Genomic DNA, 24937 nt, shown 5'->3' with positions numbered 1-24937 from the left:
AATGATTTAAAGGGGGCGCTTTAAATCAATGAACTGCAGCGGCTTTGCAGGTGCAGAGACAGCCAGCGCTGCCGGCTTCTCTGCCCCTGCCTGCCCTGGGGTCTAGAGCCCTGCTGCCGGCCCTTCTCTCCCCCTGGCTATCGGCGCCACTGCCCGTTCTCTCCCCCTGACTATCGGTGTCGGCGCCCCATTGCCAGCGCCGATAGCCAGGGGGAGAGAAGCGGCGCCGGCAATGGGGCAGCGGCGCCGACAGACAGGGGGAGAGAACGGGCAGCGGCGCATGACGTCAGTGCGCCGCGCCGTGTAGTGCATAGCAACGACGCAGGGGACGCACACCGGAGGCCTGAAGCAGCGCGGACCCGACCCCGGCAACAGGTAATTATGCAACCGGGTATGGGGGAGGCAGCGGTGCCGGCAATGGGTGCCGCTGCCCCTTCTCTCCCCCTGGCTGTCGGCGCCGCTTCTCTCCCCCTGGCTATCGGCGCCGGCACCGATAGTCAGGGGGAGAGAACGGGCAGCGGCGCCGATAGCAGGGTGAGAGAAGCGGCGGCAGCAGGGCTCTAGACCCCAGGAAAGGCAGGGGGAGAGAAGCGGGCAGCGACGGCCTCTCTCCCCCTGCCTTTCCTGGGGGTGTATTGGGGTATACACGCGCACACACACGCACCCTCATTTTACCATGGATATTTGGGTAAAAAACTTTTTTTACCCAAATATCCTTGGTAAAATGAGGGTGCGTGTTATAGGCCGGTGCGTGGTATATCCCGATAAATACGGTATGTTAGAGAACTATTATTTCCTTGAATCATTTCTATGTGTCTTACTTTTCTACAATTCATACACAACTCCCCCCAAAAAACTATTATTTCCAGTTAGGTTAACCTTAGATTTACTTAGTTATAGTCAGTCTAATAATTTGTAAGATAGCTATTTGGAAACTTAATTCTTGGTTATATATTGTATTGATTTTCCATAGATATTTTATATATTCTGGCCTACATTAATTATTGTATTTGCAGTTTTTGGTGCATACTGTTTTATAATAAAGTTTTATAGGTTGTGTCTTAAGTTAATACTGTAAGATAGACGTATTAGTTTGTAAACATGAAAGATAAGTGGGCATGGCAAACTTTAGGTTTGGCTGTTTTTTTAAAACATTGGACAGGGTAGAAATTTAGAAAAAGTGCAAAACTTTTAACTTGTGTGAAAGTGAAGGCAGTGATGCACATGGTGACAGATTTAATAAGTAGAACATTATGGTCATAGATGTGTCATGCTGAGACATTTGCTCAAATTATATCACTTTTAATATATGTGGCCTTAAGGGGATCAAATTATGATATTGGCTTTGTGGACCTAAAAGGGGTTGTATAGCCAGTTAATTTTTTCCAAATAGCTTAGTATGATGTAAAAGAAGCCATATTCGGTTCACCTATCCTTGCCATTCCAGCCCTTCCTAGGTTCCACTGGTGCCTGTGCTTCCTGGTCTCTGTTAACATGCAGCCAACCACTGGATTAGGCTACATTCACATCACGATTTTGCAATACGTTTTTGTATCAGACCCCCCCCCCCAAACAGGAAACAAAAAACTGACAAAACCATATGCAAAATTGTGCATTATAAAAACTGTATATGATGGGAGCAGTAGTAGGAGGGACGTCTCCTGCCAGGAAAGCGGGCAGCATTACGCCGCAATCCCTGGCCAGCTGGCTCTATGAAAAACACTGAGCCACACTGTATCTTTTAAACCCAGCCAAGAGCTGTGCCCAGGCCACTCGGTGCCGGCCATTCAGGGCTCCTGGTGAGGTATTTAAATATGTAGTTGTGAGTTTCAAATATACATGTGTGGTGTCCCGGTACCGTATTGCATCCAGTACCTAGTGTAGAGGTCCCCAAAGTCAGAGTAACTACGTTCAGGTAGGGTTCCTCAGGTGGGACAGCCCCTTGTCGCCTCTCCTTAAGTATAACTTTAATGTTAATAAATGTCTATATTTAATAATTATATCTATCTTTATAGTAATGTAGAGTACTTGCCTTGTTCAGCGTCACAGGACCTTCGGTCATGTGACCATGCTAGTAACCTCTATGGTATGTTGCAGAACCTTAGGAGGTCCTTGGGTCACATGTTACCCACAAATCTCTGTAATGGTGATTGACATCCGTATGGACCAATTAGCGTTAGTCCAGCCCCTGCCCATATAAGGGAGCTGCATCCAATTATCGCTCTCTTGGGTTGCTTCTCTCATGGATGCCGGACTAACAGGACGGTGTGCTACGCAACTTTCAAAGACACGCTAGGCCTCAAAACCTCCGGCCTCAGCAGAACCAAAAATCGTGAGTTCAGATCTAAATCCCTGCTAATAATAGCCTGACTACTGGACTGCAACTAATTCCGCTAAATCCAGTGGAACAGCGCAATAGACTAAAAGACTCTTAATGCTAAAGTCCCAACCATTGTCAATCTCCACAGGAAGCTGTTGTTATGCTAAGAGACTGTTGTGTTAATGAAGTGTACAGAAAATCTTCAGTAAAAGTGAACGCTGTTTACAGAAGCTCTCCGGTTGTGGACAATCCATTATAATTATCTACCTCAAACATATTATCATCTACCTCCCTATCGTTCCTGGGAAGGGCGGCGGTAGGAAAAGCTTTACTGAGGAGCCCTCACCCTGGTGTCACGAATAGCGAGAGTTAACAAACACCCTTTAATACCCGCACAGCCACACTCCCCATACCCTACACCCCCCAGGCTATCACACATGCTACCCACTGCCCTGGTTAATAACTTATGGTCGCAGCGTGTCTCAGAATTGAGACCCGATGCGATCAATCCCTCAGCCCTGTACTACTACTCCCAACAAGGAGCAGACTCTGTTTCATGATGGGAGTAGTAGTACAAAAACTTACTGTAGACTTACCAGCTGCCTGCAAACTCCTGCACCCGGGGAAACTACTACTCCTATCATAGAAAAGAGTCTGATAAAAGTAGTAATAGTATCACAGCACTGCAGGAGTCCCGGGTGGCTGTGGAGTAAAATGTAAGAAAAAGTACAAAACCGCAAAAGAAAAAAAAAGTACATGTACAAAAACACGGATACATCTGGTTGTGTACGTTTTTGTATTGTAGGACAATGTTTACGTTTTTCTATACAGTTGCATATGGTTTTCAAATTGAAAATGTATACTGCAACCGTATAGCAAAATTGTGATGTGAATGCACCCTTAGCTGGTTAAAGGTAACATTACAATTATCCCCTATTCTCAAGATAGGTGATCACAATCTGATCACAGGGACTGCTGGGACCCCTGCGATCTTGAGAATGGGGATCCATTCTCCAACAAAATGAGCAAAGGAACACACATGCGTATTGACGTTTAATTCATTCTCCATGGGAGCTGTTTGGCTATCTCCAGTGGCTTCCATAGAGAATGAATGGAGTGGAGACACGCATGCCCACCCGATGCTCCATTCTGATGGGAGACTTGAGTCGCCATTCATGAGATTGTGTAACCCCCATAATCAGATACTTATCCTATATTCTGAGAATAGGGGGTAACCTGTATTTGTGGGAGAACTCCTTTAACATTGCATGTAGTGATAGGATCCAGTGGTCACATGTCCATGCAAGAGCGGCCAAGAATCTTAATTTATTTATTTTCTTATTTTACTCCTTTCCGAGCAGTTTGTAAAAGAAAAGAAAATGTCTGGAAACCCCCTTTAATCTGTATTTCAGAAGAATACAAAATGCTTTATTCTCATTACTAGGAAAGGAAACAAGCTAGCAGATTGAGACTTGCTCTGAATAGGAGTTTGTCATCTAAATGCTGGAAGCAAAAGACTTGTCCAGACACAGACGGATACTAGGCAAAGAACATTGTTTTTGACACACTGAGTTATATTTGAGTACAGAATAGCAATTACTATGGTTTAGCATAAATAAGGTGAAGCTTGCGATACATTTATTAAATCTATCCAATCTATCTATCTTTCTATCTATCTATCTATCTTATAGTATCTACAGTTAGATTCATAAATATTGGGACATTGACACAATTCTAAATTTTTTTGCACTATACACCACCACAATGGATTTGAAATGAAACAAACAAGATGTGCTTTAACTCCAGACTGTCAGCTTTAATTTGAGGGTATTTACATCCAAATCAGGTGAACGGTGTAGGAATTGCAACAGTTTGCATATGTGCCTCCCACTTGCTAAGGGACCAAAAGTAATGGGACAATTGGCTTCTCAGTGGTTCCATGTCCAGGTGTGTGTTTTTCCCTCATTATCCCAATTACAATGAGCAGATAAAAGGTCCAGAGTTCATTTCAAGTGTGCTATTTGCATTTGGAATATGTTGCTGTCAACTCTCAAGATGAGATCCAAAGAAATGTCACTATCAGTGAAGCAAGCCATCATTAGGCTGAAAGAACAAAACAAACCCATTAGAGAGATAACCAAAACATTAGGTGTGACTAAAAAACTGTTTGGGACATTCTTAAAAAGAAGGAATGCACCGGTGAGCTCAGCAACACCAAAAGACCCAGAAGACCAAGGAAAAAAACAACTGTGGTGGATGACCGAAGAATTATTTCCCTGGTGATGAATACCCCCTTCACAACAGTTGGCCAGATCAAGAACACTCTCCAGGAGGTAGGTGTATGTGTGTCAGAGTTAACAATCAAGAGAAGGCTTCACCAGAGTGAATGCAGAAGGTTCACCACAAGATGGAAACCATTGATGAGCCTCAAAAACAGGAAGGCCAGATTAGAGTTTCCAAACAACATCTAAAAAAGCCTTCACAGTTCTGGAACAACATCCTATGAACAGAAGAGACCAAGATCAACTTGTAACAGAGTGATGGGAAGAGAAGAGCATGGAGAAGGAAAGGAACTGCTCATGATCCTAAGCATACCGCCTCATCAGTGAAGCATGTTGGTGGTAGTGTCATGGCATAGTGGGCATGTATGGCTGCCAATGGAACTGCTTCTCTTGTATTTATTGATGATGTGACTGCTGACAAAAGCAGCAGGATGAATTTTGAAGTGTTTCAGGCAATATTATCTACTCATATTCAGCAAAATGCTTCAGAATTCATTGGAGGGCGCTTCACAGTGCAGATGGACAATGACCCAAAGCATACTGCAAAAGCAACCAAAGAGTTTATTAAGTGAAAGAAGTGGAATGTTATGCAATGGCCAAGTCAATCACCTGACCTGAATCCTATTAAGCATGCACTTAACTTTCTGAAGACAAAACTGAAGGGAAAATGCCCCAAGAACAAGCAGGGACTGAATACAGTTGCAGTAGAGGCCTGGCAGAGCATCACCAGGGATGAAACCCAGCATCTGGTTATGTGTATGCATTCCAGACTTCAGGCTGTAATTGATTGCAAAGGATTTGCAACCAGCAGGCAGGAATAAACAGAGGAGACACGGGGACGATGGGGAAGGTAACGGGCAGTGGGGTGGGCATCGCGGGATGCGAATCGCAGCGCAGGCTGCGCTGAGCAAAGGAGAAGGAGTGGATCCGCGGCCGGACATGTCGTGACTCCTAACACTACTCCCCCTTAGGTCTCCCCCTCTTTTTAGGCCGGAGAAATCAGAGTACCAGATCCCAGTCCAAGATGTTCTCCTCAGGTTCCCAGGACCTCTCCTCAGGACCAAAAGCCTTCCAATCAACCAGGAAGTACTGTTTACCCCTGATGGTCCTGGTGGCCAGAATTTCTTTAACTTCAAAGACATTGGCTGCGCCAGACACAGGAGTAAGAGAGACTTCACCTCGGAAGAAAAGGTTGAGGACTAGTGGCTTAAGGAGAGAGACATGGAAGGAATTCGGTATGCGAAGGGAAAGAGGGAGGCAGAGCTTGTAGGAGACCGGGTTAATTTGGTGTCAAATTTTTAAAGGACCCAGGAACCGAGGACCAAGTTTGTAGCCAAGCATTAGTAGTTTGTAGTTCACTTACTTAGAGCCATTCAGGAGATAATGTACGTAGAACGCTGCAATGGCAGCGAGTGCCGGAACAGTGTCCGGGGTAGCTGCGTGTCAGGTAAACATGCCGGCGTCTCCATGCGGCCGGGACGCATCCTATTTACGTCATCGGAGACCCGTCCCCATGACGCCGCATATGGGGGCGCGGTCTCCACTCAAGTCCCGGATTCCCAGAGATGGGCCAGGCTTGGCACCATTCACACGTCTGATGCAATACCGGCATGCGTGTAGCAAAATATAGAATCAATCACTGATTTGAGGCTAGCTGATAGGACAGATATTACCTAGTAGAATTTGACTCATTAAACAGTTCTACATAGAACCGGGTATGTTTTCCCTCAGTCCATTCAGTGTTGGAGCCGTCTCTCGTAATTCAGCCGCAGCTGTCAGTGGGTCTGAGCTATGTATTCACTATTAAAACCATCTTGTGTAGTTCAGCCGCAGCTGTCAGTAAGTCCGTGCTCTACTATACCCACTTGTTTTACCATGCATAAATTTGTCATTGCATGGTAGCCCACTAATAATCAGGATAGGGCTGACAACACATACGTAATTCTTAACCCCACTGCTCGGAGAAAAATAAACCCTGATAGATAACAACAAAAATAGATGATTAGTGCCCATATTCTGCATAATACAGGGATATGTTGAAAAAACAATGATAGTCAGTGCTGGAGAACATGATAGCGTTGCCGAAATGTAGGATGGGGGAAAATTAATTAGCAATGGATAATCAATGTTTAATAGCCTATACAAGAGTCAAGAGGGGGCGGAGACTAAGATAAGGAACCCTTTCCTTATAGGCAGATGATGTCTCTAATTGCCAAAAATAGAAGTAATGGGGGATAACTATTTAATGTTATCGTTCCTCCCTTCCTATAGCCTAACATTAAATAGTTATCCCCATTACTTCTATTTTTGGCAATTAGAGACATCATCTGCCTATAAGGAAAGGGTTCCTTATCTTAGTCTCCGCCCCCTCTTGACTCTGGTATAGGCTATTAAACATTGATTATCCATTGCTAATAAATTTTCTCCCATCCTACATTTCAGCAACGCTATCATGTTCTCCAGCACTGACTATCGTTGTTTTTTCAACATATCCCTGTATTATGCAGAATATGGGCACTAATCATCTATTTTTGTTGTTATCTATCAGGGCTTATTTTTCTCCGAGCAGTGGGGTTAAGAATTACGTATGTGTTGTCAGCCCTATTGTCACGATGCCGGCTGGCAGGTAGTGGATCCTCTGTGCCAGAGAGGGATTGGCGTGGACCGTGCTAGTGGACCGGTTCTAAGCCACTACTGGTTTTCACCAGAGCCCGCCGCAAAGCGGGATGGTCTTGCTGCGGCGGTAGTGACCAGGTCGTATCCACTAGCAACGGCTCACCTCTCTGGCTGCTGAAGATAGGCGCGGTACAAGGGAGTAGGCAGAAGCAAGGTCGGACGTAGCAGAAGGTCGGGGCAGGCAGCAAGGATCGTAGTCAGGGGCAACGGCAGAAGGTCTGGAAACACAGGCAAGGAACACACAAGGAACGCTTTCACTGGCACTAAGGCAACAAGATCCGGCAAGGGAGTGCAAGGGAAGTGAGGTGATATAGGGAAGTGCACAGGTGTAATCACTAATTGGAACCACTGCGCCAATCAGCGGCGCAGTGGCCCTTTAAATCGCAGAGACCCGGCGCGCGCGCGCCCTAGGGAGCGGGGCCGCGCGCGCCGGGACAGAACAGACGGAGAGCGAGTCAGGTAGGGGAGCCGGGGTGCGCATCGCGAGCGGGCGCTACCCGCATCGCGAATCGCATCCCGGCTGGCAGCGGAATCGCAGCGCCCCGGGTCAGAGGACGTGACCGGAGCGCTGCCGCGGGGAGAGTGAAGCGAGCGCTCCGGGGAGGAGCGGGGACCCGGAGCGCTCGGCGTAACAGTACCCCCCCCCTTGGGTCTCCCCCTCTTCTTAGAGCCTGAGAACCTGAGGAGCAGACTTTTATCTAGGATGTTGTCCTCAGGTTCCCAGGATCTCTCTTCAGGACCACAACCCTCCCAGTCCACTAAAAAAAATATTTTTTCCTCTGACCTTTTTGGCAGCTAAAATTTCTTTGACCGAGAAGATGTCCGAGGAGCCGGAAACAGGAGTGGGAGGAACAGACTTGGGAGAAAAACGGTTGAGGATGAGTGGTTTGAGAAGAGAGACGTGAAAGGCATTAGGGATACGAAGAGAGGGAGGAAGAAGAAGTTTATAAGAGACAGGATTAATTTGACACAAAATTTTGAAAGGACCAAGATAGCGTGGTCCCAACTTGTAGCTAGGGACACGGAAGCGGACATATTTAGCGGAGAGCCATACCTTGTCTCCAGGGGAAAAAACGGGGGGAGCTCTTCTTTTCTTATCCGCGAACTTCTTCATGCGTGAAGAAGCCTGTAAGAGAGAATTTTGGGTCTCTCTCCATATGATGGAAAGGTCACGAGAAATTTCATCCACAGCGGGCAGACCAGAGGGCAAGGGAGTAGGGAGGGGGGGAAGAGGGTGACGGCCGTACACCACGAAAAATGGGGATTTGGAGGAGGACTCAGAGACCCTGAAGTTATACGAGAATTCGGCCCATGGGAGGAGATCTGCCCAGTCATCCTGGCGGGAGGAAACAAAATGTCGCAAATAATCACCCAAGATCTGGTTAATCCTTTCTACTTGTCCATTGGACTGGGGATGATATGCAGAAGAAAAATTTAATTTAATCTTGAGTTGTTTACAGAGAGCCCTCCAGAATTTAGACACGAATTGGACGCCTCTATCCGAGACAATCTGCGTAGGCAATCCGTGAAGACGAAAAATGTGTACAAAAAATTGTTTAGCCAACTGAGGCGCAGAAGGAAGACCAGGAAGAGGGATGAAATGTGCCATTTTGGAGAATCGATCAACGACCACCCAAATAACAGTGTTGCCACGGGAAGGGGGTAAATCAGTAATAAAATCCATACCAATCAGAGACCAAGGCTGTTCGGGGACAGGCAGAGGATGAAGAAAACCAGCGGGCTTCTGGCGAGGAGTCTTATCCCGGGCACAGATAGTGCAGGCTCGCACAAAGTCCACAACATCCGTCTCCAGAGTCGGCCACCAATAGAAGCGGGAGATGAGTTGCACAGATTTCTTGATACCCGCATGACCTGCGAGATGGGAGGAGTGACCCCATTTGAGGATTCCGAGGCGTTGGCGAGGAGAAACAAAGGTCTTTCCTGGAGGAGTCTGCCTGATGGAGGCAGGAGAAGTGGAGATCAGGCAGTCAGGTGGAATGATGTGTTGCGGAGAGAGTTCAACTTCTGAGGCATCCGAGGAACGAGAGAGAGCATCGGCCCTAATGTTCTTATCGGCAGGACGAAAGTGAATCTCAAAATTAAATCGGGCAAAGAACAGAGACCACCGGGCCTGGCGAGGATTCAGCCGTTGGGCAGACTGGAGGTAGGAGAGGTTCTTGTGGTCGGTGTAGATAATAACAGGAGAACTTGATCCCTCCAGCAGATGCCTCCATTCCTCAAGTGCTAATTTAATGGCTAGAAGCTCTCGATCCCCGATGGAGTAGTTCCTCTCCGCTGGAGAGAAGGTCCTAGAGAAAAAACCACAAGTGACAGCATGCCCGGAAGAATTTTTTTGTAGAAGAACAGCTCCAGCTCCCACTGAGGAGGCATCAACCTCCAATAGGAAGGGTTTGGAAGGGTCAGGTCTGGAGAGGACGGGAGCCGAAGAAAAGGCAGACTTGAGTCGTTTAAAGGCGTCTTCTGCTTGAGGAGGCCAGGACTTGGGATCAGCATTTTTTTTGGTTAAAGCCACGATAGGAGCCACAATGGTAGAAAAATGTGGAATAAATTGCCTGTAATAATTGGCGAACCCCAAAAAGCGTTGGATAGCACGGAGTCCGGAGGGGCGTGGCCAATCTAAGACGGCAGAGAGTTTGTCTGGATCCATCTGTAGTCCCTGGCCAGAGACCAAATATCCTAGAAAAGGAAGAGATTGGCATTCAAACAGACATTTCTCAATTTTGGCATAGAGTTGGTTGTCACGAAGTCTCTGAAGAACCATACGGACATGCTGGCGGTGTTCTTCTAGATTGGCAGAAAAAATTAGGATATCGTCCAGATATACAACAACACAGGAGTATAACAGATCACGAAAAATTTCATTGACAAAGTCTTGGAAGACGGCAGGGGCGTTGCACAGTCCAAAGGGCATGACCAGATACTCAAAGTGTCCATCTCTGGTGTTAAATGCCGTTTTCCACTCGTCCCCCTCTCTGATGCGGATGAGGTTATAGGCGCCTCTTAAGTCCAATTTAGTGAAGATGTGGGCACCTTGGAGGCGATCAAAGAGTTCAGAGATGAGGGGTAAGGGGTAGCGGTTCTTAACCGTGATTTTATTAAGACCGCGGTAGTCAATGCAAGGACGTAGGGAGCCATCTTTTTTGGACACAAAGAAAAATCCGGCTCCGGCAGGAGAGGAGGATTTACGGATAAAGCCCTTTTTTAGATTCTCCTGGACGTATTCGGACATGGCAAGAGTCTCTGGGGCAGAGAGAGGATAAATTCTGCCCCGGGGTGGAGTAGTGCCCGGGAGGAGGTCGATAGGGCAATCATAAGGCCTGTGAGGAGGTAGAGTCTCAGCTTGTTTTTTGCAGAAAACATCCGCGAAGTCCATATAGGCCTTAGGGAGACCGGTTACTGGAGGAACCACAGAGTTACGGCAAGGGTTACTGGGAACCGGTTTTAGACAGTTCTTGGAACAAGAGGACCCCCAACTCTTGATCTCCCCAGTGGACCAATCCAGGGTAGGGGAATGAAGTTGAAGCCAGGGAAGTCCAAGGAGAATTTCCGAGGTGCAATTGGGGAGGACCAAAAGTTCAATCCTCTCATGATGAGATCCGATGCTCATAAGAAGGGGCTCCGTGCGGAAACGTATGGTACAGTCCAATCTTTCATTATTTACACAATTGATGTAGAGGGGTCTGGCGAGACTGGTCACCGGGATGTTGAACCTTTTGACGAGAGAGGCCAAAATAAAATTTCCTGCAGATCCAGAGTCCAAGAAGGCCACTGTAGAGAAGGAGAAGGCAGAGGCAGACATCCGCACAGGCACAGTAAGACGTGGAGAAGCAGAGTAGACATCAAGGACTGTCTCACCTTTGTGCGGAGTCAGCATACGTCTTTCCAGGCGGGAAGGACGGATAGGACAATCTCTCAGGAAGTGTTCGGTACTAGCACAGTACAGGCAGAGGTTCTCCATACGGCGTCGTGTCCTCTCTTGAGGTGTCAGGCGAGACCGGTCGACCTGCATAGCCTCCACGGCGGGAGGCACAGGAACAGATTGCAGGGGACCAGAGGAGAGAGGAGCCGAGGAGGAGAAACGCCTCGTGCGAACAGAGTCCATATCTTGGCGGAGTTCCTGACGCCTTTCGGAAAAACGCATGTCAATGCGAGTGGCTAGGTGAATAAGTTCATGTAGATTAGCAGGAATTTCTCGTGCGGCCAGAACATCTTTAATGTTGCTGGATAGGCCTTTTTTGAAGGTCGCGCAGAGGGCCTCATTATTCCAGGACAATTCTGAAGCAAGAGTACGGAATTGTACGGCATACTCGCCAACGGAAGAATTACCCTGGACCAGGTTCAACAGGGCAGTCTCAGCAGAAGAGGCTCGGGCAGGTTCCTCAAAGACACTTCGGATTTCCGAGAAGAAGGAGTGTACAGAGGCAGTGACGGGGTCATTGCGGTCCCAGAGCGGTGTGGCCCATGACAGGGCTTTTCCGGACAGAAGGCTGACTACGAAAGCCACCTTAGACCTTTCAGTGGGAAACAGGTCCGACATCATCTCCAGATGCAGGGAACATTGGGAAAGAAAGCCACGGCAAAACTTAGAGTCCCCATCAAATTTATCCGGCAAGGATAAGCGTATCCCAGGAGCGGCCACTCGCTGCGGAGGAGGTGCAGGAGCTGGCGGAGGAGATGACTGCTGAAGCTGTGGTAGTAACTGTTGTAGCATAACGGTCAGTTGAGACAGCTGTTGGCCTTGTTGCGCTATCTGTTGTGACTGCTGGGCGACCACCGTGGTGAGGTCAGCGACAACTGGCAGAGGAACTTCAGCGGGATCCATGGCCGGATCTACTGTCACGATGCCGGCTGGCAGGTAGTGGATCCTCTGTGCCAGAGAGGGATTGGCGTGGACCGTGCTAGTGGACCGGTTCTAAGCCACTACTGGTTTTCACCAGAGCCCGCCGCAAAGCGGGATGGTCTTGCTGCGGCGGTAGTGACCAGGTCGTATCCACTAGCAACGGCTCACCTCTCTGGCTGCTGAAGATAGGCGCGGTACAAGGGAGTAGGCAGAAGCAAGGTCGGACGTAGCAGAAGGTCGGGGCAGGCAGCAAGGATCGTAGTCAGGGGCAACGGCAGAAGGTCTGGAAACACAGGCAAGGAACACACAAGGAACGCTTTCACTGGCACTAAGGCAACAAGATCCGGCAAGGGAGTGCAAGGGAAGTGAGGTGATATAGGGAAGTGCACAGGTGTAATCACTAATTGGAACCACTGCGCCAATCAGCGGCGCAGTGGCCCTTTAAATCGCAGAGACCCGGCGCGCGCGCGCCCTAGGGAGCGGGGCCGCGCGCGCCGGGACAGAACAGACGGAGAGCGAGTCAGGTAGGGGAGCCGGGGTGCGCATCGCGAGCGGGCGCTACCCGCATCGCGAATCGCATCCCGGCTGGCAGCGGAATCGCAGCGCCCCGGGTCAGAGGACGTGACCGGAGCGCTGCCGCGGGGAGAGTGAAGCGAGCGCTCCGGGGAGGAGCGGGGACCCGGAGCGCTCGGCGTAACACCTATCCTGATTATTAGTGGGCTACCATGCAATGACAAATTTATGCATGGTAAAAGAAGTGGGTATAGTACAGCACGGCCTTACTGACAGCTGCGGCTGAACTACACAAGATGGTTTTAATACTGAATACATAGCTCAGACTCACTGACAGCTGCGGCTGAATTACGAGAGACGGCTCCAACACTGTATGGACTGAGGGAAAACCTACCCGGTTCTATGTAGAACTGTTTAATGAGTGAAATTCTACTAGGTAATATCTGTCCTATCAGCTAGCCTCAAATTGTGATTGATTCTATATTTTGCTACACGCATGCCGGTATCGCATCCGACGTGTGAATGGTACCAAGCCTGGCCCATCTCCCGGAATCCGGGACTTGAGTGGAGACCGCGCCCCCATATGCGGCGTCATGGGGACGGGCCTCCGATGACATAAATAGGTTGCGTCCCGGCCGCATGGAGACACCGGCGTGTTTGCCTGACACGCAGCTACCCCGGACACCGTTCAGGCACTCGCTGCCATTGCAGCGTTCTACGTACATTATCTCCTGAATGGCTCTAAGTAAGTGAACTACAAACTACTAATGCTTGGCTTCGGGTGGTTGTTTTTTATTATGAGGCTAGTTTGTCTATATGCTCTATTAACTCTATGAGAACGAGGTATTAAGTATGGGCATATTGTTGTTTGCAGTACCCGGCGCTCTCTTATCTCGCACGATCCAGCAGACAGTGAGTAGCTATTTGTCAATATGTGTTGAACAACCGTTGGGGTAAGTTATTCACTGGTTGCTAAGGGAGATGCCTATGTTTTTTCTGTCATTTCAGGATAGATCTAAGACTATGAGAAATGTCTCCACTGATCCCTGGACATAGTTGTCTAAACGGAGAGCCGGGTGTATATTGATGCTATCAGTCTTTGATGTTTGACTTCTAACTAGGTGTCACTGTTGATAACCAGCCCCCCTATTTAAATAAAAAAGAGGGTGCATACAGTGACTCCAGTGTGATATATGACTCCAGAGCACTTGTCTATTGTATACCTAAATCCCCTGAAGAAGTGTAAGGGGTAATTCTTTATACCATACCCCTACATAGAAACGCGTTGGGATAAAGGGAATTTTTATTTATGTTGTGATAACAATTGGTATTGAGGAGCATACAATCACAGATTGGTGATAAGCTGATTACAAATTACTGTCATACATCTATGTAACTTGTTTTAAAGATAATATTCAATGGGCACTGTTAGACTTTTCATATGTTACATAGTTACACATGTTGTACATTTTGGCAAAACATTAACCTTTCCATTATACTTCAAAATGTTATTTCCTTTTATAGAAATCATGGCTTATAAAATCATGGTTTTGTCCTTGCTGAAGAACAGGCATGAACAAAGTCCAGTAAGTGAGGGTGGGCTAGCACTCCTCTGTGCTCTCTCTCCTGTATGATAGCACTCCTCTGTGATCTCTCCTGTCTGATAGCACTCCTCTGTGTTCTCTCCTGTCTGATAGCACTCCTCTGTGCTCTCTCCTGTCTGATAGCACTCCTCTGTGCTCCTCTGTGCTCTCTCCTGTCTGATAGCACTCCTCTGTGTTCTCTCCTGTCTGATAGCACTCCTCTGTGCTCTCTCCTGTCTGATAGCACTCCACTGTGCTCTTCTGTGCTCTCTCCTGTCTGATAGGACTTCTCTGTGCTCTCTCCTGTCTGATAGGACTCCTCTGTGGTCTCTCCTGTCTGATAGGACTCCTCTGTGCTCTCTCCTGTCTGATAGGACTCCTCTGTGCTCTCTCCTGTCTGATAGGACTCCTCTGAGCTATCTCCTATCTGATAGTACTCCTCTGTGTTCTCTTCTGTCTGATACCACTCCTCTGTGCTCTCTCCTGTCTGATAGGACTCCTCTGTGCTCTCTCCTGTCTGATAGGACTCCTCTGTGGTCTCTCCTGTCTGATAGGACTCCTCTGTGGTCTCTCCTGTCTGATAGCACTCCTCTGTGTTCTCTCCTGTCTGATAGCACTCCTCTGTGTTCTCTCCTGTCTGATAGGACCCCTCTGTGCTCTCTCCTGTCTGATAGCACTCCTCTGTGCTCCTCTGTGCTCTCTCCTGTCTGATAGGACTCCTCTGTGCTCTCTCCTGTCTGATATGACTCCTCTGTGCTCTCTCCTGTCTGATAGGACTCCTCTGTGGTCTCTCCTGTCTGATAGGACTCCTCTGTGCTCTCTCCTGTCTGATAGGACTCCTCTGAGCTCTCTCCTATCTGATAATACTCCTCTGTGTTCTCTCCTGTCTGATACCACTCCTCTGTGCTCTCTCCTATCTGATAGGACTCCTCTGTGCTCTCTCCTGTCTGATAGGACTCCTCTATGCTCTCTCCTGTCTGATAGGACTCCTCTGTGCGCTCTCCTGTCTGATAGCACTCCTCTGTGCTCTCTCCTGCCTGATAGTACTCCTCTGTGCTCTCTCCTGTCTGATAGAACTTCTCTGTGCTCTCTTCTGTCTGATAGTACTCCTCTGTGTTCTCTCCTGTCTGATAGCACTCCTCTGTGCTCTCTCTTGTCTGATAGTACTCCCCTGTGCTCTCTCCCATCTGATAGTACTCCCCTGTGCTCTCTCCCATCTGTTCCCCTATGCTCTCCCATGTCTGATAGGTCTCCTCTGTGCTTTCTCCTGTCTGATAGCATTCCTCTGCATTCTATCCTGTCTGATAGGACCCCTCTGTGCTCTCTCCTGTCTGATAGCACTCCTCTGTGCTCCTCTGTGCTCTCTCCTGTCTGATAGGACTCCTCTGTGGTCTCTCCTGTCTGATAGCACTCCTCTGTGTTCTCTCCTGTCTGATAGCACTCCTCTGTGCTCTCTCCTGTCTGATAGCACTCCTCTGTGCTCCTCTGTGCTCTCTCCTGTCTGATAGGACTCCTCTGTGCTCTCTCCTGTCTGATAGGACTCCTCTGTGCTCTTTCCTGTCTGATAGGACTCCTCTGAACTCTCTCCTATCTGAGAGTACTCTTCTGTGTTCTCTCCTGTCTGATAGCACTCCTCTGTGCTCTCTCCTGTCTGATAGCACTCCTCTGTGCTCTCTCCTGTCTGATAGGACTCCTCTGTGGTCTCTCCTGTCTGATAGGACTCCTCTGTGCTCTCTCCTGTCTGATAGGACTCCTCTGAACTCTCTCCTATCTGAGAGTACTCTTCTGTGTTCTCTCCTGTCTGATACCACTCCTCTGTGCTCTCTCCTGTCTGATAGGACTCCTCTGTGCTCTCTCCTGTCTGATAGGACTCCTCTATGCTCTCTCCTGTTTGATAGCACTCCTCTGTGCTCTCTCCTGTCTGATAGCACTCCTCTGTGCTCTCTCCTGTCTGATAGTTCTCCTCTGTGCTCTCTCCTGTCTGATAGAACTTCTCTGTGCTCTTTTCTGTCTGATAGTACTCCTCTGTGTTCTCTCCTGTCTGATAGCACTCCTCTGTGCTCTCTCTTGTCTGATAGTACTCCCCTGAGCTCTCTCCCATCTGATAGTACTCCCCTGTGCTCTCTCCCATCTGTTCCCCTATTCTCTCCCCTGTCTGATAGGTCTCCTCTGTGGTTTCTCCTGTCTGATAGCATTCCTCTGCGTTCTATCCTGTCTGATAGGGCTCCTCTGTGCTCTCTCCAGTCTGATAGTACTCCTCTGTGCTCTCTCCTGTCTGATAGTACTCCCCTGCTCTCTCTCCTGTCTGGTAGGAGGAGTGCTGTCAGACAGGAGAGAGCACAGAGGAGTGCTATCAGACAGGAGAGAGCACAGAAGAGTGCTAGCCCACCCTAACTTACTGGACTTTGTCCATGCCTGTGCTTCAGCTTAGATAAAGCCATGTTTTTATAAGCCATGATGTCTATAAAAAAGAAATAACATTTTCTTATGAAGTATATTAGAAAGGTTAAAGGGGTTATCCTTGAAAAAAAAACATATATATATATATATATATATATATATATATATATATAACTGGCTTTGTAAATTACTTCTATTAAAAAATCTTAATCCTTTCAGTACTTATGAGCTGTTGAAGTTGAGTTTTTCTTTTCTGTCTAAGTGCTCTCTGATGACACGTGTCTCAGGAACTGCCCAGTTTAGAAGCAAATCCCCATAGCAAACCTCTTCTACTCTGTGCAGTTCCCGAGACAAGCAGAGATGTCAGCAGAGAGCACTGTTGCCAGACAGAAAACAACAACTCAACTTCAGTAGCTGATAATTATTGAAAGATTTTTTAATAGAAGTAATTTGCAAATCTGTTTAACTTTCTGGAGCCAGTTGATATAAGAAAAAAAGTTTTTTCCTGGAATACCCCTTTAATGTTTTGCCAAGATGTACAACATATAAAAAGTGTTTGTATCTGACAGTGCCCATTTAAAGTGTACCTGTCGTCAACAAAAACTTTTTATATAATGTAGATAATACCATTATATGTATATTTGTAATATACATTGGTTAGAAAAAAATATGTATATTTTTGTTCCTGCAGCAATTGCCTGTGTGTCTCTATGAGGAGTCCAAATACAGGAAGTGAGGGTGGACAAGCGGGGCTCTGTGCAGTGAGGACAAGCAGGGCTCTGTGCAGTGAGGCCCTGTGACATGCTATGGGCTCACACACAAGGATGATTGACAAGCCAGGAGCCTGCACAGAGCTCTGCTTGTCCCGCCCTCACTTCCTGTATTTGGACTCCTCACAGAGACACCCATGCAATAGTTGCAGAGACGGCATTTTTTCACCCAAAAATATACACATTTTTTAACCAATATACATTACAAATATACATATAATGTTATTATCTACACTATATAAAATTTTTTGTTGAAGACAGGTGCACTCTAAGTAACAATATAACTATGTGATTATTGTTATATGGTTTAGTATGTTGAAGGAAGTAATGATGGTGATCCAGAGAAGGACAGTTTAACTATAACCTAAATAGGTCTGTAATTCTTTGCTTTTCTAATTTAGATTCTTAGATTTCTTTTACACATTTAAATGCAGCAGAAAGCTTTTTTAAATGGTAGAAATGTATACAGCTCCCATAGAACTCAGTTATAAGTTACTATGCAGTGCGCTCTCTCTAGAAGTGGCAAAAATAATTTTATCATCTAACTTGTTGTTTTCTCCCTAATGGCTCAAAAGCGGTCTTTCTTTAAAGTAACTTAAATTTTTTTGTAAGAGCCATTCCAATAGGGTCGGAAAGCAGTGTTAGTGAATAATTACAATGGAAAATCTCCTACTCACTGTAATAACTGTATATCACAGTGGTTAGAGTACCAGAAAACAAAACATCATTAGCATAGTACGTGGTATCTCCATCAGTTTATAGAAAGGTGCACATAAGGATTGGGTTTGCTGATTTATTAAATATTACTATTTAGTAAACTAATAAACACCTTTTACTTTGGAAGGAGCCTTGGCACAGATTTACTTTGGCACAGGCGCTTCAAACTATGCCCAAGACTCTCACTGGAATGTCGCAATCTTTGACTTGTCTATGCATGTGTTATTTTTAATTGCTATATGTTTTATTGTGTGAGCTATGTATACTGTAAGAATGTGTCATTTTAATTTTTTTACAGAAACACAGTACTACATATTTTCATTTTTTTATGATGTTGGCTATTATACAGGGTTTATGCACACCTTTGGTGTCTCACTGGGGTTTCTTATGCTTATTGCTTATTCTATTCAGAGCATGTGAACTTTTGCTCTTAATTGTATCACTCTTTTTGTTTCTATTACTGAACACACATCCAGAGAGACAGTTTTTGATCAATAAAGTACATTTGCTAATAGAAACCCAGATCAGTTCCAGTAGAGGGATTTCTGTATTTTCCAACATTCCATGCGGCGAGAGACAATATTTCATAAGTCACGTGGTCTCTAGGGGGCGTGGCTATGCTGCAGTGGGTGGTTGGATAGCAGGGTGGAAGGGATTTACTGAAGTAATGCTATCCGCCCATTTACTGCAGCATAGCCATGCTTTCCTGAAGACCATGTGACCTATGAAATATTGTCTCTGGCCCCGTGGATTGCTGGGAAAAGTCAGAGACAGCATTAAAATAAATAGACTTGCACTACAGCACTTCTGGTTGTGGGTCCCATGCATAAAAATGGGGCAAAGCGGCATTCGAAGGTAATAGAAACATATTACAGATCATGGCATTATGGGCTGAAAGGCTGAAGAAAAAAAATACTGGAATGTCCATTTAAACATAGAAGGAGACTTAGATAAGAATGCAGGATGTGTGTTCTTAAAAAAGTCACTTGAAAAGTGTGATTATTATATACAGGGTGTTCCACTCACTGAAGACCCAGAAAAATAGGCTATAACTTCAAAAGTAATAAACACATTTTAATAAAAAAAATTGGTTAAAAGAATCAAGAACCTTATATTTATCAAGCAATCCTTGATTCACGTATACATGATTTTAGTGTCCCCATACAAAAAGCCCATAAGTACACTCATACAAAAAGTTCCACCTCAGTGCGCCCTTGAGTTGAGTCTGCTACGCTGCAGGCTTGAACCTACAGTACATTCTAAGAGAGTGCATGGAAGATCAGGGAGTTGTTGGCTCCATTCTCTGCCATAATATTCAATGTCCTGAGGTCAAACATACATAAAAGGAAAAAGGTGGCAGGTAAAACTACCCCTTGTGTACACCTCAGACACCAGTCATTGGCTTACCGGCTAGCATAGTTTTCTTGTAGCATTGCATGAAGTTTGTATTTTTTCTCAAAGATATTCTGGTAAAATTGGCTTCCCATAAAACTGTCACCAATGTGTATGTGCGACTGAGAGGAAACTGACCTCAGTTGGGGACAGAGACTATTGTAAATGGTGATAATCTTAGCACAGCACAGCACAGCACTGCAGAATATATCAGCTTCATGAAAGCAATAAAAAATACATAAACAAGCTTCCCTTTCAGCAAGCATGTGTTTCATTAATTCTTATTTATTTAATTTATTAGCAGAAGGTAGATATTTAATAATGTAGAATGTTCTATGAATTGATCTGATTTATCATGGTTCTGAGGATTGGGAGAGACCTATATAGGCTGGATATGGTTTATGAACACAGTGTAATTACCTTTTAACGGAAGTATCTGTATCCATTTTATGACTCTGCTTTCGCTCCCTTGGTTATACTAGAACATGAGCTTCTAATGAGCCGTAAAATGCCTTTCTAATATTTGATGGTAAACTGGAAATATCATCTGTGTTAATTGTAGACTCATTTAGCATCTCTGAAAGCTAATGATTAATTGAAAGCTTCTGTTTCATCCAGAAATTATTAGTCATTCAGAGGCATTTTTATTGTGCATTTTCAATGGGGATTTCAATACATGAACATAAAGTTAAATTTAAAACTCTTGTAAAATATCCGGTATAATATTTATTAGGTATTTATGGCCACAATGTGACGTCTAAAATCACTTGATTTATAAATTGTTTTAGAGAATAGTGTGTAGGAGAGGGCAGAACATAGATATCAAGGATATTCAGTAAATTATTGATACCTGTTAATTAATAATGGATAACCTGAAATGATAAGCATAGTACATGGATAAGTGGTGGCCCAGTACAGCATTTCCAGCTGCTATCCATTGGAAATGTCAGAGTAAATAAAGGTTTGCTGGATGCATAGAGTGCATTTTATTCACAGCTAAATGGATGATTTAGTCACATGTAGCCTCCTAGCCAATAGGTTTTGGTCATTTTCAGAGCGTATCCGAGTTTGGGCTCAGAATGAAAAGTATAGCAAACAACATTTTTAGTACAAGACAAAACTAGATGACTACATTCAGGTCATGGGACCTTTTCCGATCTGAACACAGATATGTCGGCAGATATGTTGCCAACGTATGTGTGCCTTGGAAACCTGAATCATGATGTGAATGAGGCCTCAGAGGTTTACATATACTTGGTTAATATTTGCTAGCATTTCCTTTAGATTGTCTAACTTGGGTCATACATTTTGGGTACCTTTCCACAAGCTTCTCACAATAAGTTGCTGGACAGAACTGGTGTAACTGAGTCAGGTTTGTTTGGCTTCCTTGCTCACACATGCTTTTTCAGTAATGGAGCGGTTACCAATAATGCCCTGACCTCAATCCCATAAATTTTCTATTGCTTTATGGATAGAACTTTGTAATGCTCACTTAATTACCTTCACTTTGTCATCTTAAAGTGTCCCTATCACTAAATAATTTTGACATGTCACAGAGACCGCCATTGATCATTAATAGCTCATCTTGCAGTTGCAATAGACTTGTGATGGGGCTGTGAGCCAGAAAGGGTTTATTCAGTTATTAAAAAGTTACCCCCTATTCACAGGACCACTGGGACCCCCAGCAATCTCTCACTTTCCGAGACAAACTGGTGTCAACAGTGACGACCTGATTAGACAATAAATGCCCGCAGCAGTGTCTTGCTTCAGCCGGTGATTGACTGAGCAGGCTGTCAGTGCTGAGATTAGTATATCTCAAAAGGTGGATGCCTAAGTGCTCAAATAAAAGAGATGTTCCTCATTCTGGAAATATAGGGGGTCCCAGCAGTCGCACTCCCTGCGATCAGACACTTATGCCTTATCCTGTGAATAGGGGATACATCTTTAATAACTGGATAACCTCTTAAAAAGGATATTCCAGTTTCTAAAAACGTATTCAACTTAACCACAGGATAGTAGATAAGTGTCTGATTTTGAGGGTGTCTTCGGCACTCCCATTGACAATGTATGGAGCACATGCCAACCAATATTACACACCATTTATGACCAAGTCAAGTAATTAAGTAATTGATATAGTCAATGGAGAAGATTTATCAAAACCTGTGCAAAGGAAAAGCTGACCAGTTGCCCATAGCAACCCATCAGATTGCTTCTTTAATTTTTAAGAAAGGGCTCAGAAAAAGCAAACAGTACCTGTCACCAAATAAAACTTTAAATATAGTGTTCCTTGTGTATTAAGCAGACACTTTCCCATTCCTTTGCTTTTAAAATTATCAACATAAATATGTTTAAAATGTAATAGAAAAAAATGGCCACTAGGTGGATCTGTTCTGTTCCCTGCCACCATTAATACAGTGAGTTTGGGCTCCTCCTGGCCTTGCAGGAGGCCAAACTCAGGAAGTGTTTCTTTGACAGCTGCAAAGAGCCTCACTGAAAGCTGCACAGACTGAAAGCTGCACAGAGCTTCACTGAAAGATGCCCAGAGCCTGAGGTCTTCTATTCATGACAGCATTGCAATGATGTGAGGGTGGAAGTGGTCCACCAGCTGGCTTCAGTGATGTCATGCTTGCTGGGAAACGCCCACTTTCTCCTGCTGGCAGATTGCACTATGTGAGTAAGAATAAAAGTATGATAAAGAGCTTTTTAAAACTCTGAAATTTATAAGGGTGGGAGGACTGTTATGAGTAGTTAGGGTACTTACCCTGAGTTAGTTTAGAAAAGTTTATTTGGTGACAGGTACATTTTGAAGAAACAATCGTATTGATTGCTATCGGCAACTGGTCAACTTTTTCTCTGCAAAAGTTTTGATAAATTTGGTTATAATTTTCTTTCTCATTGTGTGATAATAATAGTCAAAGGTATGTGCAAATTTGGTAGGCTTACATACATTTTCCTGTTGTATACTAGGTTAAAAAGCAGATTCTGGATGAAGAAATAATTTGCTCTCCAGAGGCATCAGTTCTTTTAGCTTCATATGCTGTCCAAGCAAAGGTGAGAATGTTTACAAGTCTGTACTACAAATGAGCCCACAATAAGCACTGGAATGTGTTTACATATGTGATTAGTTATTACATTTCCTTTTATTTCCAGACATTTTCTGTTATCAATTAATGTATATTCCACATCAATGTATACAGATTAGGCACCTTCAGCATATGAGATATAAATCCCTATAGTGTACATATTTTGTGCTGTAGAGTAAGATATTTTAGAGTAGTCCTAATGACACCATCTTGTCAGAGGAGTAACTTGAACATGTGGGGCCCCACTCTATAATGCTTTACTTGTGGTACAGTTGAAGAAACCTTATTGGTCCCTCAGGCTCCTTGGCCCAGTGCATTTGCACCATCTACACCCCCTGTAGTAACTTCCCTGCATCTTTTTCTGTTGATCAGAAGAACTATGAATATTTAATCCAGGTTTTATCTATTTTTTGTAGTATGGTGATTACAGTCCTAACATTCATCAGCCTGGATTTCTATCTCAAGAAGAATTATTACCAAAACGAGTGAGTATTAACCCCGACATTGTCTACAGTAAATCATACTATGATTAGTGTTGGGCACGAATATTCGCATTTTTAATTTTTATCACGAATATCGCGAATTTGCGAATATATTCGCTATATATTAGAAATAAAAAATATTCACTTTTTTCCGCATATTCCTTTTCACTTGTGGGCCAATTAGAATGATGCAAATACTCTTGTCAGAGATTATCAACAACATCCCTAGCAACCAATAGTAAAGTTGCCCACCCCCTCACTGTTTTCTTCCTCAAATATGCGAATATTCACATATGTGAATATAAAAAATACGCGAAATTCGCAAATATAGGACAAATATTCGTCTATATATTCTCAAAATATTGCGAATTCGAATATGGCCAATGCCGCACATCACTAACTATGATATCAGACTGCATAATTCAAGGCCCCTTTCATTATTTGCTATGTGGCCCCCTTTATTCTATGTTAGAAGTACGCATATTGTATAAGGGATTACAGTACACTTACATCTAAAGACTACAGAGTCTTTCTCTTTCCTTTTTCTTCCCCATACAGCCCAGACCACTATAATGACTTCTTCCACAATTTGTGTCTGTAAAGTTTCCCATGCAAATGTCTGTGTCTCCCTGCTTTTCCAGGACCCTTCTCATCTATTCTCCACCCTCCATACAAACCTCTCTTTCTGTGACCCTTCAATGGAATTATTCTGTGCCTGCTGCACTACAGTTACTCACCCAAAAAATGCCTCAGATGATAATAGTGCCCTGCACAATAATAGTGCCTCTCTTTGTACTCCACACAGTAATTGTGCTTTGTAGCAGCATCATCATAGTAATAATGCCCCTTCTATTCCTCCACATGGTAACAGTGCCCCTTTAGTGCTCCTAACACAAAGTATCCAATTAGCGCCCAACACAAATAATGTCCCATGGGCAGTGAGTGCCCCCTTAGTTCCTATCATACAGTAAGTAGCCCCTTAATGCCTCCACACACAATTACGGCCTCCCAAAGTTTCTTCACCCAAAGTATGTGGCTCCTTAGTGCCCCCACACACAGAAAGTGTCCCCTTAAAGTCTGAAAGCTCATGAGAGTATATGGCAGAGTAGGGAACTTTTGGTCATATTATTCAACTGGCTGGGTGTCCTGAGCATCTCTGTACAGTTGGAATGGGTTCAGGAGGGTGGATTTACACCATAAAACAATCCCTTGTATACTTCTTGAATCAGAGCACATACTTTTTCCCCACAAAGTCATTATCTAATATGAGAGATCTGACAGAAAAAACAGCTCAGGTATATACTGTATTATTTGCTATCAAAATAGTCTATATAGATTATAGAGTGCATTTTGCATTATGCTATTAATATATCCTGTACACTAATGTGGATGTAAATGTTTCTATAGGTTCTCCAACAATATCAGATGACATCAGAAATGTGGCAGGATAAAATAACTGCTTGGTATGCAGAACACAGAGGTATTGCTAGGTACGCCAAAGAATTCACTAGAATAAAATACTTAAACATCTCTAATTAGCCTGATCATACTTTCTTACATTTTCCTTGAGCTTTTTCTCTCTCTTTGATGGCTAGAATATTTTGACATGCTACAGATATTCAATTAAAGAAAAACAGAACTTTAATTGTCCCATTATAATTCTTTAAAATCCATCATAATAATGTCATATCTGCAAAAACTTAAAGTGGACCTTTCAGCTAAAAGACAGGGGTATAAATAGACCAATGGCTACATAGGGCTAGTCATCTGAATCCCATGCTTTTATTTATCTCTATAGTCCTTTCCAGCGCTGAGATATAAGCCTTTTCATTATTATGCAAGAGGCTCAAATCTCTAG

General features: G+C 44.7%; 1 protein-coding gene across 8 annotated transcripts in view; it reads left to right on the top strand.

Moving 5' to 3' along the window:
- Positions 1–24937, top strand: part of LOC130355796 (merlin-like) — an 87016-nt gene that overhangs the window by 42608 nt on the left and 19471 nt on the right. For all 8 annotated transcript variants that reach the window (XM_056556484.1, XM_056556478.1, XM_056556481.1 and 5 more), the window contains 3 exons: positions 22482–22565; positions 23014–23082; positions 24487–24569. In XM_056556484.1, coding sequence (XP_056412459.1) covers positions 22482–22565; positions 23014–23082; positions 24487–24569 — 236 coding nt within the window. The remainder of the gene's footprint in view (positions 1–22481; positions 22566–23013; positions 23083–24486; positions 24570–24937) is intronic.

The sequence above is a fragment of the Hyla sarda genome, chromosome 2 (assembly GCF_029499605.1).
Source record: "Hyla sarda isolate aHylSar1 chromosome 2, aHylSar1.hap1, whole genome shotgun sequence".
Lineage (NCBI taxonomy): Eukaryota > Metazoa > Chordata > Amphibia > Anura > Hylidae > Hyla > Hyla sarda.
Note: the sequence above shows the minus strand (reverse complement) of the source record. Positions and strands in the feature narration are given on the sequence as shown.